The 20,275-nt window shown below is 40.2% G+C and overlaps 1 protein-coding gene across 2 annotated transcripts; it reads right to left on the bottom strand.

Annotated features, from left to right (window-relative positions):
- Window positions 1-9,664: 9,664 nt before the first annotated feature.
- Window positions 9,665-11,578, bottom strand: LOC129727330 (zinc finger protein ZFP2-like). Of its 2 annotated transcripts, none has more exons than XM_055685074.1 (4): window positions 11,351-11,578; window positions 10,509-11,116; window positions 10,371-10,454; window positions 9,665-10,318 (listed from the first exon to the last, which is right to left on the bottom strand). In XM_055685074.1, exons 1-4 carry the CDS (start codon window positions 11,371-11,373, stop codon window positions 9,789-9,791), a joined length of 1,245 nt encoding a protein of 414 aa, XP_055541049.1. In that variant the 5' UTR covers window positions 11,374-11,578; the 3' UTR covers window positions 9,665-9,788. The 2 variants fall into 2 exon arrangements, with proteins under 2 accessions (XP_055541049.1, XP_055541057.1); XM_055685082.1 differs by lacking the exon at window positions 11,351-11,578 and adding an exon at window positions 11,175-11,319.
- Window positions 11,579-20,275: the final 8,697 nt, after the last annotated feature.

Here is a 20,275-nt window from a genome sequence, read left to right as displayed (position 1 = left end):
TGAATTCATTTGCTTTGAATGTCGGTTAGCATCCTTCAAAATATGAAAGTTATTTCTTTGCTTAACGAATTCTTTTCTTCCACAATTCACATGATGAATCATGTCATTTAACATTAATTATCTTTCACTCGAATATTTCATATGATTATCGATGTTTGCATAATCTGATAATTCTGAATGATGAATCATTCACTTACGGCCTGGCAACTTGCCCATCAAAACATGGCTGGGTGTGTTGCAAAACAAATCAATTTGTTTTCGCCCGTTTTCCCATCATCGTTCGAAGCACGGTAAAACCGTGTACAACAATTTCAGGTAGAACAAACACGTTTGTTCATCAAAGTATATCCGGGACCAATGTTTGTTTTGTTTTTGAGTTGGAGAAAGAGGAATATATTTTACTTATGTAATTATGCACATTTTGACCATCTTATGGGAGTTTGCGTGAGTACCAACAGGCTCAAAATGTCTTTGTTACACACGCGCATTTGTTACACACGAGATGTCTAGGGGGAAGTACCTAGATAATTTACGAGATAGTAGGTAGAATATTGCACCGTGTAAGAAACAATACACACAATGAGAACGCAATGTATTCTAACTTCTGTCTGTAGCACCAGTGGCGTCATGTTTTTCTTTACAACTGTTTTTCGAAGTAGAAGGGGAATGTGTGGTGCTTATTCTTTACGCTGGCAACACAGTCAGTAACGGTAGTAGCGCTTTGACCACCATTCCCACCTCGCTCGAGTGTTATAGAGCACTTTAACCGTTTCGGGGTTTTCGCGGCATTTCGTAGGGCATTGTACAATTGGATACCAAGTGAGAAGCAAGTCTACGGAGAGTGTTCTACAAGCGGAGAGGTAAGCTTCAAATAATTATCGGATGCGTGTTGGGTAATTCGTTGGGAAACGAGGTTTTAACAGATGTGGTGAAAGAGGGCAGCGTTTGCGCAAAATTCGCCAGCAGCCAAGCAAAACCTCCAATGCAAAGTACTGCCATTCCACTGTATCCGTTCCAGATTGTATCGATGGATGTATTTTTTGCCGAGGTACAAACGGCGAAATTTTCTTGTAACAGTTGACCACTATTCTGATTTCATCGAAATTGATATATTACACGACTTGACTACTACATGGCTTGTAAATGTCAAATGTCTGTGAGATCAACTTTGCTCGACATGGAGCTCCCCAACTGGTGATATCTGACAACGGAACGAACTTCATCAACCGTGAAATGATGAAAATGGCCAAATTGTGGAACTTCCACCACTCTACATTATAAACACTATATATATATATATATATATATATATATATATATATATATATATATATATATATATATATATATATATATATATATATATATATATATATATATATATATATATATATATATATATATATATATATATATATATATATATATATATATATATATATATATATATATATATATATATATATATATATATATATATATATATATATATATATATATATATATATTTTTTTTTTTTTTTTGTTTCAGGTGGAGGGGAAATTTGCATCCAAACCCCCAACCTCAGGGAGTGTGGGGTTGGTTTGAATCAGTGACCGGACCCACTAAAACCCCTCCAGTCTCCAGCCCATAATACTCCCCGGGACCACCGCTAGGTATTGCTTCGGAGAGCGGCTTTTGTGCTCTGTGCACCCTCTTGGTTCTTTAGGTATCTTGCTAACTTAGCTAACTAACCTGGAGACTGGCCGTTAGCTAACACTGGCGTGTCGGTGTACAAACCGCCCTCCAAATGTTTGGGTCTTTACACATCCTCCGAACTAGGTTGTCCGGAGTGGTGTCTGGCCCGCTCACTACCATCATGTCGCTCCGCGCATGCACAAAACGAGGGCACACGAAGAAGACATGCTCAGCAGTTTCTTCCGCATCCGCGCACTCGGGACACATGGGGGACCCCGCATGCCCGAATCTGTGTAGATACTGCCTGAAGCAACCATGACCTGACAGAATCTGTGTCAAGTGGAAGTTAACTTCTCCATGGCGCCTCCCGACCCATCCGGATACGTCCGGAATAAGTCGATGCGTCCATCTACCCTTTACGGAATTGGACCATTCCTGCTGCCATCTGATCATCGAGAATGACCTTGTGGTGCCTCGTATACCCCTTGTGTCACGTTGATCGAAGCATTCTACGTCCTCCTTAATGGCTATGCTGATAGGCATCATGCCGGACAGGACGCAGATTGCGTCGTATGACACTGTATGATACGCGCTCACAACCCTCAGGCACATGAGCCTGTAGGTACTTTCCAGTTTACGACGATGACTGTTGGTACCTAACGCTTTGGACCACGCTGGCCCACCATACCTAAGTATGGACGAAACCACGCTGGCAAGAAGTTTACGCTTGCTGCCATATACCGCTGAGCTATTCGACATCATTCGAGATAGTCCTGCAGCGGCCGTTGAAGCCCTCTTACAGGCATAGTCGACGTGACTCTTAAATGTGAGCTTATCGTCAACCATAACCCCTAAGAGCTTCAAGGAACGCCTTGAGGTAATGGTGCAGTCACCGACTCTGACCACCGCCTGTTGCTCTAATTTGCGGTTGTTCACAACCGTAACCTCCGTTTTATGGTGCGCTAACTCCAGTTTCCTAGAGTGCATCCAGTCTTCGACCTTGCGTATGCAGTGCGCGGCCGTCAACTCGACCTCTTCGATCGACTCGCCGTAGACCTCGAGCGTGATGTCGTCTGCGAAACCGACGATCACAACCCCTACAGGGAACTTTAGTTTCAACACCCCGTCATACATGACATTCCACAACACCGGGCCCAGGATGGAACCTTGCGGTACCCCTGCGGTGATTGGGACGCACTTCTGACCCTCCTCCGTGTTGTAAACTAGTACCCGATTCTGGAAATAATTTTCCAAAATCTTGTACAACGACACCGGTACGTGGATGCTTCTAAGCGCGAGCGCTATGGAGTCCCAACTGGCGCTATTGAATGCATTCTTCACGTCAAGCGTGACGATTGCGCAATAGCGAATGCCCCAACTCTTACGCTGGAGTACTACCTCTGCCGTCTTGGTGACAGAGAGAATAGCATCCAGCGTGGATCTACCTTTCCGGAAGCCGAACTGGTTACTTGCCAGACCGTTTACACCCTCTGTGTACTTCACCAGTCTGTTGAGGATAATCCTCTCAAGCACCTTGCCCGTAGTGTCCAGCAGACAGATAGGTCTGTATGCCGATGGGTCCCCTGGCGGTTTCCCAGCCTTCGGCAACAGCACCAATCTCTGTCGCTTCCACCTGTCCGGAAAGAGGCAGTCATCCAGGCACTTCTGCATGACTGCTCGAAATAGATCGGGGGCCACTTTCATGGCCGTCCTGATGGCCAAGTTCGGGATTCCATCCGGTCCCGGTGCCTTGCTCACCTTTAGGGAGTTGGCGATCACGATGAGTTCCTCATTCGTAACCCTTACCTCCTCCACAACCTCGGCACGGCTGCTGTCTCTCACGGATTGGATGCCCGGCAGGTTGGCCGACCATCCCTAGTCTGTGTCTGAAATACTGGAACGTCGGACGTGAGACTCAGCAACCGGAGGCCAAGGATTTGGCTCGTGTCGTGGAAAGAGTCCCTCGATGATACGCTCCAGCATCGCTGGCGATCGCTCTGCAGGTGCCAACACGCCTTTGGTCTCCGCCATTACGACTCTGTAGGCGTTGCCCCACGGATTCGTATTGGCACTCGCGCATAGCCTATCGAAGCAGGCCCTTTTGCTCGCCTTTATCGCACTTTTAAGCGCCGATCTTGCAGATCCGAATACAACATGGCGCTCTACCCTCTGTGCATCGGTACGTGCACGTTGCAACATCCGTCTTGCACGGAGGCACGCGCTACGGAGGTCCGCTATCGCGTCGGTCCACCAGTATACCGGTGACTTACCATTCCTAGGTTGGCGGGTCCTAGGCATGGTGGCGTCGCACGCCCGCGATAATGTGGCAACTAATTGGTCAGCACTCGGGCGGAGCCAACTGCCCCCCTCGCGCTCTCTTCTCATTGCTTCTGCAAATACCTCGGCATCGAAATGCGATGTCTTCCACCCGCGGACGGTCGGAGTATTGGCTCTACCCGTCGCCTGCCGCCTCACGTTCTGGACTACGCTATAGCAGACCGACTGGTGGTCACTATAGGTGTAGCCATCGTCTACCCTCAGTATCAGTCCTGGGCTGGAGAACGTCACGTCGATGATTGACCTCGCACCATTTCTGCTGAATGTACACTTGGTTCCAACGTTGGCCAGATCTAGGTTGAGCTTTGCCAAAGCTACCAACAAGATCTGACCCCTCCGGTTCGTGCGGCGGCTTCCCCACTCAACAGCCCAAGCGTTGGAGTCGCCCGCCACTACTAAGGGTGTTAGTCCCGTCAGCTCCATAGATAACAAATCGACCATCTGGGTGAACCTTTCGATAGACCAACGCGGCGGAGCATAACAACTGCAGTAGAACACTCCGTCCACCTTGGCAACCGCGTATCCTTCATTTGAGGTTGACACAACCTCCTGAACCGGGAACTTGCTGGTCGTGCATATTGCCGCCGTACTGGACTTATCTGCAACCCAATTACCGTTTCCGGGAGGAATGCAGTAGGGGTCCGATACGATCGCGATGTCCGACCGCGACTCAGACGTTGCTTGGTATAGCAGCTGATGTGCCGCATAGCAATGGTTCAGGTTCAATTGTGTCACCCTCACGCCCGTGGTTTCGTGGCCGCCTTACCGGCTGGGCACCGTGGGCCTCCCATAAAGTGCTTGGCGTCCTGTTTTCCAGTAAATACCAAGCACTTGGGAGGCTCCCCGCAGTCTTTAGCTTTATGGCCAGCACCACCACAACGCCTACATAACTGGCTCCTATCGGGCCCCTTGCAGGTCCAGGACTTGTGTCCTCCCTCGAAACACCTGAAGCAAACGTCCGGCTGCTGGAGTATGCTCAGGGGACATACTGACCAGCCAACCTTAAGTTTGGCTGTCTTCAGGGCCAGAGTTGCATCGGCCGATGCAAGCCGGAAAGTGGCCACCTGGGTCCCCGCTGGACCCTTTCGGAGGCGAATTACCTCAGTGGCTACTTCCACTCTGCACTTCTCCTTGAGGGCCTGTGCAATATCGCACCTCTCGGTGATTTCATCCAGGTTTTGAGCTGGAGAGTCACCTCTGAGGTGAGTGCCCGAATTTGCACATCTTTCCCGAGGACCTGCTCGGCTACCGTCTTGTAGGCAGCGCCCTTGTTTTTAGCATCCTTACGGAGCTCAAGGGTCATCTCGCCGGTGCGAGAACGACGGATGGTCCGCACATCCGCTCCCAGATCCTTGAGCTGGGTTTCGCCTCTCATTTTCTTCAAGACTTCGGAGAACTTGGACCCATCCGTCTTGAGTATGAGGGCGTCGCCCCTGCTTCGCGCCTTCTTTCCCATTTTTGGACGATTTGTCGCCTTCTCGTCGTTGCGCTTGCTGTCTTTTTGGCGCTTCCTTCCTCCCACGCTAACCCAAGGGTTTCCCGTAGCTGCCACTTCGGCAGACTTTTCAGCGGACTTGGAGGCCGTTGGTGTGCTGTCTCGCGGGCTTAGCACAACCAACCGTTTCTTGCTGTTCTCGGGGGCTTCCCCTGGAGACTGCCTTGCTCTTTTTGCGGCTGACCCGGAGGCGCAAACCGCTGCAAACGTGCAGGTGTCCGTTTGGACCGACTTCGTCGCCCTTCCGGTTACCTCCGTTGCATTCTTCTCTGCAGCCACCGCTCTTGCCTTGAGCTCGGCGTGCTCCTTCTTCGCAGCATCGACGGAGGACCGAAGCATGTAGAGAGCCTGCTTCAGGTACTTCGTCGTGTTGGTGCGACTTTTCGCAAACTCGATTATGGCATCGAGCTGCTCCGACAGCGCTACTACCTTCGGTAGCGTGTCTCGCTGTCTTCCGACCGCCTTTATCAACAGTGGACCAGCCACTGCGATGTCTTGCGTCGATCCATATATATATATATATATATATATATATATATATATATATATATATATATATATATATATATATATATATATATATATATATATATATATATATATATATATATATATATATATATATATATATATATATATATATATATTAGGGTGGGTCGATTTAAAAATCGCTTAGGCACATATGATTTTCGGATTTTAGGGATCAAAATAAGATACTTTTTTCAAGAAACCATACCTCTAAAATGAATTCTGATGTCCCTTGTACTAACGTGTAGGTACCCAAAAGGTCAAATTTCAAAAAATCCTGTTTTGACCCATTTAGAGTGACCCAATCGAGTCCAAATGTATGACCGACCCCCACTAACTTTGGAGGGCTGACCCACCCATGCTAGGTGGGCTTCTATACGCTGGTTTTCTATATTATTGTTATTTGTTTGATACACATTTTTCATTATGTTCATTTTGGCTCGCTCGTTTGTTTGACAGTTGTTTTGGCTCGCTGCGATTCAGTATATATAGTGTCTATACTCTACATCCGCTCCAAATCACCAACAAGCTAACGGCAAGGCTGAGGCAGCCGTAAAAATAGTGAAACGTCTGATCCAGAAAGCAGAAAAAACTGGTCCAAACTTTTGGTATGTCCTCCTACATTGGAGAAACATACCATACCAAACAAAATCGGTAGCACTGTAGCAGTCCTGCAAACAGGCTTCTCTCCCGAAGTATGAGATGTGGTGTGGAAGAAGAAAATTTGACAAGCAGCCCACCGGAGAGGTCACCGCCCGCTTCGTCGAAACAACCAAAAGTCGAAATACTTGCAACTGAAGTTCATGATGAACCCAGCCTGATGGCATCGCGCCATGTTTTAAAGGCTAACATCTCAACGTATGTGTAAACGAGATAGCGTATCACCACCACTATTCATACACCTCTATCTGGATAGCTGACAGCGGGCACAAAAGGATTTGAGCCCAGGACATGTGTTCATTGTAATTCACTGTTACTCGGTATTGGGATGTCAATGGCTCGAATGAACCGGTTCGCACAGAAAAATTTAAAACACCGAAACAAATCAGTAGACCAAAACGAGAAAGAAAACTACCGAAAAAGTTCGATGACTGTTCTAGAACACAGAGTCTATGTCTATAATATAGAGTCGCGCAAAGATGAAACCAAAGGAACCAAATCAGTGTCAAACGAGGGAACCAATCGAGCAATGTAAATAAACAAGGTGATAATGGTAGAAGCGGGAGAAAAGTGTTGTAATTAAGCGTGATAAAAAATATGTGTTATGCCTAAGTTTTAACTACACATTTTAATCCAACATTAAACCTGTACAGTGGCTCAGTTAGATACAACAAAGCATTACCGGTGTAATCTATCAAAACTGTGTACCTTGTGAAGAATTTCACAAACGATATTCGCTTATGCATGGTAAAAAAGAGAACTGTATAGTTCTTGGCAACAAACGGCACAAAAACTGTGTTGCCGAAACGATAGATTTTCTCTTTGCGCGACTCTATATATACATAGACTCTGCTAGAACAATAATAATTATTGTTTTCTTTATCTTTATAATGAAGAGGGGATGTATTATCTTTTTCTTTATAATGAAGAGGGGATGTTGTATCATCGTTAACTTTGTCCTAACCTTGGTTTCAACCCATATGTATAAATTTTGTTTCACTTATAACGACCCTGTGTTTCAAGAGTAACAGAACCGGCAGTTGAATAAAGCACCTGTATCAGCATAATCGTGTGATTCTTATTTTCTGATATAAAATATAACAACTCCTACGAATCAGTAGACCTAGGAAAACGAACGAACCTATACAGAGGTGATTTCTGCGGGGAGGCTGCCCCCCCGCAGTGGCCGGCGCTTCCGGCGGCGGGTCGCCGGCGCACACTCGCGGCTTCGGCCGTCTCGCCCTGAATCATCTAGGAAACGCGTACAAGAGTCAAGTGCGTATAGATTCAAATGTCACCGCATATTGACGTATGTCTAAGTATGTGGTAACACCACATACTTAGACATACGTAACACTGGCGATTTTTTTGGGTACTCTTTGCCCCACATCACCCGGTACCAACACCAGTATGAACTGCTCGACGAAAATGAACGGAATGAATTTTCTTCATAGCGGCTCTACTCGAGCCCTCAACAAAATCCCTTACGAAACTGTCAAAAAGTTGTTTACAAAATCAATGCTGCATTTTCTGAGTGGGAACGAGACAAATGCAGGGCTGCGCAGGTACACAACCTCCATAAACTACTCGAACAGAGGTTTTTTTTTACGGAGGTTGGTACTTTCGAGTAGTTCATTTTGTACCAACGTTTTTGGAAGATTTCTTCCTGAGTGTTACGTATGTTTTATGTATGTGGTAACACCACATACTTAGGCATACGTAACACTGGCGATTTTTTTTGATACTCTTTGCCCCACATCACCCGGTACCAACACCAGTATGAACTGCTCGACGAAAATGAACGGAATGAATTTTCTTCATAGCGGCTCTACTCGAGCGCTCAACAAAATCCCTTACGAAACTGTCAAAAAGTTGTTTACAAAATCAATGCTGCATTTTTCGAGTGGGAACGAGACAAATGCAGGGCTGCGCAGGTACACAACCTCTATAAACTACTCAAACAGAGGTTTTTTTTTTACAAAGGTTGGTACATTCGTGTAGTTAATTTTGTACCAACTTTTTTGGAAGATTTCTTCCTGAGTGTTACGTATGTCTTATGTATGTGGTAACACTGCAAAGTACAGAAGTGAGTATAATCACATACATAACACTGGCGTTTTTTTCTGGTACATGTTGCCCCATAGTACTCCGTCCCTCGCTCTGTCAAACTGCTCGATAAATAATGAACAAAATGAATTTACTTCTTCTCGGCCTTATCGAGCCTTAAAGAAAGTCCCATAATGAACTGTCAAAAAGTTATTTATAAAATATACAAAAACAATGCAGCATTTTTCGAGCAGAAACGAGACAAATGCAGGGCTGCGCAGGTACACTGCCTTCAAAAACAACTCAAACAGTGATTTTATTCAGGGTGTGATACCATTCGAGTAGTTCATTTTGTACCAACTTTTTTGGAAGATTTCTTCCTGAGTGTTACGTATGTCTTATGTATGTGGTATAATCCTGATATAGAGCGCATTTGAAATCTCTCATCAATTCAATATTGTATTTTAATGATAACTGAAATACTGCATTTTTTCGAGAATTTTTTGAATATATATTCATGACCAACGACCAACGATTTTTGACACGAAAGTAACATGGCTAACAATGTCTTGTCAAGCTTGATTAGACGAACAGAGAGAAGGGACAGTGTGAGTGAGAGGTGGAACTTTATGAAAGCAGAATAGACTTATAAATATTTTATTTCAATTTCGTGCGTTACGAGTCGTAATTACGATAGCATTTAACATCTACAATCATAAAAACACGCATGCACCAACCATGAGATGGGATACCAGATGTTCAGATTTGTCCGCAATACACAGAATTCCGGTGCATATTTCTGTTAAATGCAGGTTTTTTAGGTTGAATATTATTTCTGCCAGTTTTCGCATATTTGCGTAGACTTTCTAAAGATATGTGCATATTTTTACAAGCTTACCAGAGCAAACTAATCGTTTCGAGTTTTGTTTTTTTTTTGGGATTTTTTTATGCAGTTTCTAGTTGTTTGGCTTTTGTCAAAATTTTGAATATTTGAATTTTGAAACTTCGTTATGTGTGTCGCACAAGTTTGATAAAGGTTAGTTTTTTAGCTTGCAGACACCTCACTACTTTCATGATTTTCAGCTATTGGTGCAGCGTTATCGTATTTAAACTGTTTATGCTTGCTGCTCATATGATATACTACGCTTTGTTGATGCTTAAATTCTTGACCGCAGATTTTGCAATCATAAATTTTATCTTTTTTCTTCTCGCATTCTTCTTCTGCTTTGCATTTGTGTACATAGGTGTATTTTTTTCGGCAATGCGGACAATCGAAAAGCTTACCAATATCATGTAACTGAAGATGCAGCTGAAAACTCTTTGATGATCTGTATATTTTACCACATATTTTACATTTGTGTTCTGGTAGGACACCTACTTCGCGGCCCCGATAGACTGTGATTTGGTTGTGCTGCGTTCGCAAATGTACCGTCAGATTGTATGATTGAGTGAAACCGCGGTTACAGTGTACGCACACGTAAGGTGTTTCACGAGTGTGCACGCGGATGTGTATTTTGAGCGTTACCGACTGTGTGAAAGATTTTGGGCAATATGGACAAAAGAAAGGCCTTTCACCTGAGAAATATTTTTACGTTAAAATGCGCTAGTATGTTTCGACGAGTCCTACCTGTGTGTGTTCTTACATGGAGCGTAAGTTTGGAGTTTTCGCAGAAACCTTTTCCGCAGTATTTACATTTAAATGGTTTTTCTCCTGAAAATAAAGGGAACTTTGAAAATGGTTTATTTCAAAATCAATAAATTATACCGGTATGCCACCGAATATGTGTAGTCATCAGACACTTGTCCGCAAAACCCTTATTGCAATAGGGGCAGCGATGCCGAATCGGCATTGCACGACTTTTTTTCGTTGGCAAATCCTCCGCTGGAAAATCTCTTTTCCGTCGATTTCTTTTCATACGAACAGGTTTCAGCAAATCATCAAAACCTTGGAAATCACTGGTATCTAATTGTTCCTCACCAATGCCATTAATGATAAATACCTCTCCATTGTCACCTTGGACGCGCATTTCTGTCTCCGGTTCTAACGGGAAGAAAGACGTTTCATCAGCTGTGTTTTCACTGTCTGAATGCTCATCGTCGGCATCGCCTAGGTCTTGCAGTGGCTCTGTTTTCATATCTAAAAACTCGGCGCTTGGTCTAATTTGGAAGCAGATCTCCGGAATCCGATATTCGGTAGTTATCATTCTCCTACATTTATCACATGTTGCATGGAACAATTGTTTTTGCAGTACGAGTGATAGGTTCAATTTTTGTAAAACCTTGTGGATTTGTTCCTGGTGCTCTTTGTTGACGACTAAAACATGTCGAAAAGCTCCTGTACACTGCTCGGTGCAAAAACTGCAGGTGCCGGGACTATCAAGAGTAAATTTTAAATTTATTTATCATTGTTACTAAGCCTGTGGGCTCATACTAAGCAATGTAGAAAATAGCATAAGGAATACCACTGTGAATAGCAAGTGATTTTAAAGACAGACGTTTTGTTGTCTAGTTATAATTATGGGAATTATTCACCGCACTACAGTAGTACAATAGTATCATGAATCATAACACAGATTGTGCTTCCATATTCTTAAAAACTATACTCACGGATAACATTCTAGCAGAGACATTTCAATTTTACATCGTTCTGTTTACATAGCGATGAAACTATAAATTTAAAAAAATAGAATTTCGTTTGTTTCACTCTTTGTTTGTTTTCACTCTATAGATTTAATAAATATTTAGAAATAATGTTTTTATCTTTTCATGTCTCCAGCTAAAAATTGATACAAATGTATTTTTTTCTGTTGCACGTTGACAACGAGAAATGTCACTATTCACAAAATTTGCTTTACACGGTCATAAAGTTTTACTGATATTGGACTTGTTTTTGCGAAGTTACCAAATATCGCCGCAACCCGACATTTCAAATAACAGCGCACTAGATGGGACAATATGCGCATTGTGCATAAGGTAAAAAATTTGAATGTCGCGGTATAATGTTGTCTAATGTCAATTGTGAAAATCATCGACATTTTAATAGCGTTCGAGTTTCAAAATTTTTATTCAGGCTCAAATGAGTTATGAAAAAGAAAACACGACTCCAAAATATATGTTCGGGTTAGGGTTTCAACCGAAAAAAAAATCGAATTCGGGTTTGAAAAATATCAAACCCAAACTTTTCTGTTAGCTACACTAGCTTAGCACTTTGGCATTAATAACCCGTTTACACTACAGCGGATATCACGTGATATTGCCAATCTAGATATCAAATATCATACACAGGATTTTGCTGGTTCCCGTGGTTCTGTGGTTAGCGATGGCGGTCGGCTAGCTCTCCCACACGGTTGTGATATCGGGTTCGATTCCTGATCGAGTCGAGGATCTTGTCGAGCTGGATATTTTCTCGACTCAGCACTGGGGCACGGTGTATCATTGTACCTATCCTACACATGCAAAATGTGCCAAAAACAATATCGATAACGAATTCTCTCAACTAATCTAGTTGATCGAGACCGCTATTAGCCTCAAGGCTAAGCGTGCGATATTGTTGGTTTTTTAGGATTTTCCGTAAAAGCAAGATGGATTCTGATATCAAGATACGCGATATCATATGATATCCGCTGTAGTGTGAACAAGGTATAAAGCTGTGTGTTGTAGCACGATGCAACAAATACCACAGAGAACAGACTAACAAGCGACGAACAAACAGTTCGAAACCTAAGTCTAAGCCATTAATCAAAAATCCACTCGATAGCATTCTGGGTGAACACAGCAGCTTTCGTTTGCGTATAAGATCATCAAAATCGGATATTGCGCTCTGTAAGCAAAAAGTGCTTTAGTATTTGGCGTCACATACATACACACACATATACTCATACACACGAACAGACATTGTTTGCAGTTCGTCGAGCTGAGTCGAATGGTATATATTAACGTCGCAGCACTAAATCGAAATCGCGACTTTCATTACGTGTGACTTTGAGCTGCGACTTTTTTTTATAGGGGGGGAGTTTGTAATGATTTATTTATGTACTAAAATGTCTATTCAGAATTAGTATTGTGTGTTCTGCCACAAATGGTGACATTTCATCACTATTATATATATTTGTACGCTTTTTAGTTTTATTGAATATTATTAGCTTTCGCAGTTAAGATAATGTAATTGTAGGAAAATTACTAAACCTACTTGTCAAGAAAAAAAAGGAATAAAACGAAACTTAAAATAAACTTAAAATAAACTTAAAACTATCTTACTGACTATAAAGTGAGCTGATCGTTGCAATTGAGGATTGCAACGATTTTTGTCGGAATTTGTTGATAATTTGGCTTGACATATTTTCTAATGTTTCTACATTAGTGAGCCTATGTAGCTCGTTCGTGCTAAACCAGGGAGGACGCTTCAAAATCATTTTCAAAAGTTTATTCTGAATCCTTTGAAGTGTCTTTTTCCTGGTTGCACAACAACTTGTCCAGATGGGAACTGCATATAACATTGCTGGTCTAAATATTTGTTTGTAGATTAACAGTTTATTCTTGAGACAAAGTCTAGAATTCCTGTTGATAAGAGGATATAAACATTTGATATACTTATTGCACTTTGACTGGATATTTTCAATGTGCTCCTTGAAAGTAAGATTCTTATCATAAATTAGCCCTAAGTATTTAGCTTGATCAGACCAATTTAAGACCACACCGTTCATCTTAATAACGTGGTTATGGGTGGGTTTGAGAAATGAAACTCTTGGCTTATGAGGAAAAATAATTAACTGTGTTTTTGAAGCATTAGGGGAAATCTTCCATTTTTGTAAGTATGAAGAAAATATATCTAAACTTTTTTGAAGCCGACTGCATATAACACGAAGGCTTTTTCCTTTTGCGGAAATGCTTGTATCGTCACAAAACAGAGATTTCTCACAACCTGGTGGTAAATCAGAAAGATCAGAAGTAAAAATGTTATATAAGATTGGGCCCAAGATACTCCCCTGAGGCACACCAGCTCCAACAGGCAATCTATTAGATTTACCATTTAGATAGTTAACCTGGAGAGTGCGGTCAGTTAAATAACTTTGTATCATTTTTGTGAGGTAAAGCGGAAAACTGAAATTTGACATTTTAGCTATTAAACCTTTATGCCAAACACTGTCGAATGCCTTTTCTATATCTAGAAGAGCAGCTCCAGTCGAATAGCCTTCAGATTTATTAGTTCGAATCATATTTGTTACTCTAAGTAACTGATGAGTAGTGGAATGCCCATGGCGAAAACCAAACTGCTCATTTGCAAAAATTGAGTTCTCATTAATATGTGTTATCATTCTATTAAGAATTATTCTTTCAAAAAGTTTGCTAATAGAGGAAAGTAAACTAATTGGTCGATAACTTGATGCTTCAGCTGGATTCTTTTCGGGTTTTAAAATTGGAGTGACTTTGGCATTTTTCCATTTCGTAGGAAAATGTGCTAGTGCAAAGCATCTGTTAAAAATTTTTACCAAGAAATTTAAAGAGTTTTCGGGAAGTCTTTTGATGAGGATATAGAAAATCCCATCATCTCCTGGTGCTTTTATGTTTTTGAATTTTTTGAGAATGGTTCGCACCTCATTCAAGTTTGTCTCCAATACCTCTTCGGAAAGAAATTCTTGGGTGGTGATCTGAACATACTTTTGGTTTACTTCATTTTCAATAGGACTTACTACGTTCAAATTGGAGTTATGAACACTCTCAAACTGCTGTGCAAGTTTTTGAGATTTTTGTTCATTCGTTAGAAAAATGCAATCACCATCTTTAAGGACTGGAATGGGCTTCGAGGGTTTCTTAAGAACCTTCGAAAGCTTCCAGAAAGGTTTTGAATAAGGTTTTAGTTGTTCAACTTCTCTCATGAAATTCTCATTTAACAAGAGAGTGAATCTATGTTTAATTTCCTTTTGTAATTCTTGAAAAATAATTTTCAAAGTGGGATCACGAGATCTTTGGTATTGACGTCTCCGTATGTTCTTCAAACGTATAAGAAGTTGAAGTTCACTGTCAATAATTGGTGCATTAAATTTCACTCTTGCCTTAGGAACTGATAAATTCCGGGCATTGAGAATTAAGCTGCTAAAATTTTCTAATGCTCTGTCAATATCAGCACTATTTTGTAAAATAATATCATCATTCAAATTTTCCTCGATCGTAGAACGATATCTATCCCAATTAGTCTTGTGATAATTTAACACAGATCTAGTGGGATTTAAAATAGTTTCATGGGAAACAGAAAATGTTATGGGAAGATGATCAGAATCAAAGTCAGCATGAGTTAATAAACCACTGCATGAATGGCTTTAATTTGTTAGTACCAATCAAGTGTAGATGGATTCCTAATAGAAGAATAACATGTAGGACAATTTGGAAATAAAACTGAATAAAATCCAGCCGAGCAATCATTAAACAATATTTTTCCATTGGAATTGCTTTGAGCATTATTCCAAGATCGATGTTTCGCATTAAAATCACCGATGATTAAAAAATTAGATTTATTTCTTGTGAGTTTTTGCAAATCTCCCTTGAAATAGTTAATTCGCTCACCAGTGCATTGAAAAGGCAAATACACTGCGGCTATAAATAAAATGCCAATACTTGTTTCAATTTCCATTCCCAAACTCTCGATAACTTTGGTTTCAAGATGGGGTAAGACACGATGTTTTATTCGACGGTGGATAACTATTGCAACTCCACCAAATATCTTAAAATAACAATATAGTTCACTCTCGAATTTCCCATATATTCCCGTGAAGACAGACAGGGAATACCCCCTCTTGTGGCGAAAAAGGTAACTCAACTCATTGCACAGTGGTACAGTAAGGCAATTTAGGCGGACATAGGCTTTTCGTTACGATTTTGGTTTGCTATTTAAAGCCATAGTTTTTGTAAAAAGTTGTTTCTTATACATAGTCCTCTATTCATGTGCGAATGAAAATTAGGGTGGTCCTAAAATCAACGAAATAAAACATTCTTCGGCAAACTTGTAGACCAACTAATTCTAAGTAACTTTGTAAAAAAACTTTTTTGTAGACATGAAATTTGGTTTCCAAAAACAGTCTTTTCGCTCTATTTTTTCAATTCAAATTTAAAAACAAAGTTTTTTTCGGTAACTTTAATCAAAAATACGCCAATTTTGACGAAAAAACATTGTCGATATATTATACAGATGAAGAGTTTTCACTATTTCTATTTTAAAAATAGGCCCTTTTGATATATTGATGTCTCCGTTTAGGGCAAACATAAATAATATTTTTTGGTATCATTTGATAGAACAAATATTGTATAAGTATTGTAAAGAAATACCGAAAGTTGCTTAAAATTAGTTGATCTACAACTGTGCCGATGAATGTATACATTTATTTATGCAAATAAAAAGTTAGTTTTTTCATTCAGTCGATTTCAGGACCACCCTTATTTTCATTTGCACATAAAAGATAGACTAAATATAAGAAACAAGTTCTTAGAAAAAAATTTTACTCTAAAACCACAAAATCGCATCGAAAAACTCGTGTCCGCCTATATTGCCTCACTGTATCACTGTGCATTGTTGTTGAATTTCTGTGAGCGTGTGACATTCTCACACACGAAACTGAATTTACTCAATTTTAGATTTAGTTGACTCAATTTCATACTTTCACAGAAAAAAATATGTTGTAGATTTCGTGCGTATATTGTTCGTATGTAAAACTAACGCCATTCCGGGAGTTGAATATTGATAATATAATAGATGTAGCTTATCGAGGCACGAAAAAGAAATATTCAAATAATCAGGCCACGACGTGTAAATGGTAAACAAATCCCAAGTTGCTATATACGTGGTTCCCTGTGTAACTTCACTAGCTCAGATCCATCACGGGAAGCAACTACGAAATGTGCGGCCGTCAAGCTCAAGCTCAATAATCAGGCCACGATGTGTACAATTAAATGAATATTTCAATTACCTCGTGAAAAAGATAAAAGGAGAAACCGCACAATGGTTGTCAATAGTCGTATATGGTTGTTGTGCAACTTTTAGCTTAGATAACACTTGAATGTTCTATCAATTTAACAATTTAAGTATGGATACATATCATGTTGTAATTGGTTTAAAAGCTTTTTTATATTATATATAAAAGATATTAAACAAAACAAACATAATTAGTAATAACAACTGTTATGCAAAAACTATTATTTAATGTTTAGTTTTCTTCGTTTTGAAAGTATTTTTTGTTTTTTTTTTATCCCTCCGAATTTTTTGCTCTCGAGTTCTAATCTTCGTATTCATCACTTGCAGCTTTGCTTCAACCAGCATATTTATGTATTTACTAGCTGACTCGGCAAACTTCGTCCCGCCTATTTTTGTGTTTGATTCAATAATTTTCAACATTCCAAATTCATTGATTTCTTGCGATTTGTTTATATCGTTTGAAATTATTGGTTTTATCGGAATGACAACATCCTCGACTTTTGCCTTTAGTACATCACCTCTATTCCGAAAACACTCATGTTAGGTGGTATTCAGTTATTTTCGTTGTTTTCCAGAAACTGAAAGTGGTCATCTTCGAATTCATTATGGTGTCCAGGGTCAATGCTTGGCTTCTATACATTATTTCGATTACGGAAATATTCATATGCAGTAGTATTCGGCTGTTTCCCTGAAGTTGCCATCTTACAATTCAAAATGGTGTCTGAGGTCAATTTTTAGCTCCATGCATCATTCTGGTTAAAGAAACACTCATATTGGGTGGTATTTGGTCCCTTTAGGCTATTTTTTTGGAGACAATTTCTGGCCCCTGAGCGTCATTCTGGTTTAAGAAACACCAATAATAGGTGTTATTTAGTCATTTTCGGCTGTTCTACAGAAACCGGAAGTCACCATCTTAGAATTCAAAATGTTGTCTGTGGTCGATTCTAGCTCCTGTGTATCATTCTGGTATCGAAACATCTCATATTGGATGGAAATCAGCCGGTTGAAGAAATACCCATATTGGGTGATATTTGGTTATTTTCAGCAGTTTCCCATTTACCGGAAGTCGTCATTTTACAATTCATAATGTTATCTGAGGTCGATTTGTAGCTTTAGTGCATCATAACAATCCCGGAAATACCCATAATGAGTGTTATTTGGTCTTTTGCCACTGTTGTTTAGGAACCGGAAGTCGCCATATTGGATTTCAAAATGGCATTTGGAGACAATTTCTGGCCTCTGAGCATCTTTCTGGTTAAAGAAACACCCATATTTGGTTGTTTTTGGGTCATTTTCGGCAGTTTTCCAGTCACCAAAAGTCGCCATTTTACTACTCAAAATGTTGTCTGAGGTCGATTTGTGGTTTCAGTGCATCATCACGATTTCGGAAATACCCATATTGGATGGTATTTGGTCATATCTCGCTGTTTCTCAGAAACCGGAAGTCGCCATCTTGGATTTCAAAATGGTATTCAGAGACAATTTCTGGCCTCTGAGCGCCATTCTAGTTAAAGAAACATCCATATTGGTGGTATTTGGTCATTTTCCTCTTTTTTCCAATCACTGGAAGTCGCCATCTTACAATTCAAAATTTTATCTGATTTTTCAAAAACCGGAAGTCGCCATCTTGGATTTAAAACTGGCATTTCGAGACAATTTCTGGCCTCTGAGCGTCATTCTAGTTAAAAAAAAAACCCATATTAGGTGGTATTTGGTCATTTTCGGCAGTTTCCCAGTCACCGGAAGTCGCCATTTTACAACTCAAAATATTTTCGAAGGTCGACAAACGTACAAACCGTGGAACACCACCCATGGATTGCCTTATGCATAGGCGAACTTTATTATTATAAAACATTCGGCCGAGTCCACTTCACAATAAAATGTGAATTTTTTTCAGTGTACCCATTAGGGTAATATTATTGTCAAAAGTTGCTCTATTTCGCATGTCGTGAAGAACAAAATCAGAAGTGGCGCACCTAGCGGTCGAAAAGGTGACTAACGCTTCTGTCATTTTCAATCTGTCTTCATAATTTCACGTAAGTGAACTATATTGGTATTTAATATATTTGACTCCACCAACGCCAACATCAATTCTATCAAACCTATGAACTATATAATTTGGGTTCTATTTAGTTTAATATTTGGCTTTAAAAGCGTTTCAGTCACAACTGCAATATGCACAGCGTGGACTGTTAAAAAATTGAAAAATTCATCCTCTTTCGCTTTTGAAGAGCGAGCATTCCAATTTAGAAAATTTACAGCATTATTTAAAATCATTGCTGAATTTCAATTTCATAACAATATAAGTTGTAAATTTTATACCTTCTTGAACAGCCTCGTACATCGAGTCACAGTTCAACAAAACGGACATTAGCTGCAGCATGGATTGTTGTAGGTATTCAATCTTTTCGGGAGTTGGATAACCTAAATCAATACTGGCTGACTTTTCAGCACCAAACACGAATGGTTTGTTACTGTTCGAATTTGAATTATTACCTGAAAGGACACTGGCATATGAACAGCCTGGTGTTACCTGAACAGGATTATTTTTCTGAAATTTGTTATCTGAATTTTAATTATTACCTACAGACACACCTGCTAATGAAAGTGCTGGTGATGCCCGAACAGTACTGAAAGTCTTTTGATTACCCACATTGACAACAGGTTGTTTAGAATTCCTACGTTGTCTAGAAGCAATAATTTTTGACCTTACAGGACAATTAAAGAAATTAGATTTGTGATTTCCCCCACAATATATACATTTGAAACTATTAGTGATCTCTTTCACGGGGCAGATATCTTTCGTTTGACTAGTGTCACCACAAATCATACATTTTGCAGCCATATGGCAGTTTCGAGTTCCATGACCATAGGCTTGACAATTCCGACATTGCGTAAGATTATGGATTCCTCCATGTCTCTTGAAATTTTCCCACTTTATTCGCACGTTGAATAAAACACGTGCTTTTTCTAAACATTTTAAATTATGTACTTTGGTACGATCAAAATGTACTAAGTAATTTTCCTGGTGTATTCCAGTTTGAAAAATTTTGGCATTTGCCTTTCGTTTCATCAAAATTACTTGGTTGGGGGCAAAACCAAGTGATTCTGACAAACAATCGTTGATTTCATCAATACTTTGATCATTTGAGAGACCTTTCAACACAGCCTTAAATGGTCTCTCGTTTTTGGCATCAAAAGAGTAAAATTTATACATCTTTTCAGTCAAATACTGTAAAAGATGTTTATGGCCATCAAAAGATTCGGCCAAAATACGAATTTCGCCTTGGCGACCAATTTGAAAATTAACTTTCACATTCGATAGAAATGATGAAAGTTCTGATCGAAAAGCTTTAAAGTTTGCTACAAATACCACAATAGGTGGAACTTTAACCTTCTTCATAACGGCTTTATGCTCAGTATGAGAAGTTTGGAATTCTAGATCCCCAACAGAAGAAAGAATATCATACCTGTTAGTCGAAATTTCAGTGTCACTTTGAGGAGATGCCTCACGTTTCCTTGATGCCGCATCAAAGCGAGCTTTTTTATTTTTTTCAGGCATAACTGGA

Source organism: Wyeomyia smithii, chromosome 1 (genome assembly GCF_029784165.1).
Source record: "Wyeomyia smithii strain HCP4-BCI-WySm-NY-G18 chromosome 1, ASM2978416v1, whole genome shotgun sequence".
NCBI lineage: Eukaryota > Metazoa > Arthropoda > Insecta > Diptera > Culicidae > Wyeomyia > Wyeomyia smithii.
Note: the sequence above shows the minus strand (reverse complement) of the source record. Positions and strands in the feature narration are given on the sequence as shown.

Excerpts from the sequence above, each read along its gene's own strand:
- LOC129727330 (XM_055685074.1), bottom strand. The coding sequence starts at position 11,373 with ATGTCTCTGCTAGAATGTTATCC. Across the intron at positions 10,455-10,508 it reads ACATATTCGGTGGCATACCG|GAGAAAAACCATTTAAATGT; the intron begins GTATAATTTATT and ends CTTTATTTTCAG. Across the intron at positions 10,319-10,370 it reads CCATGTAAGAACACACACAG|GTGAAAGGCCTTTCTTTTGT; the intron begins GTAGGACTCGTC and ends AATATTTCTCAG.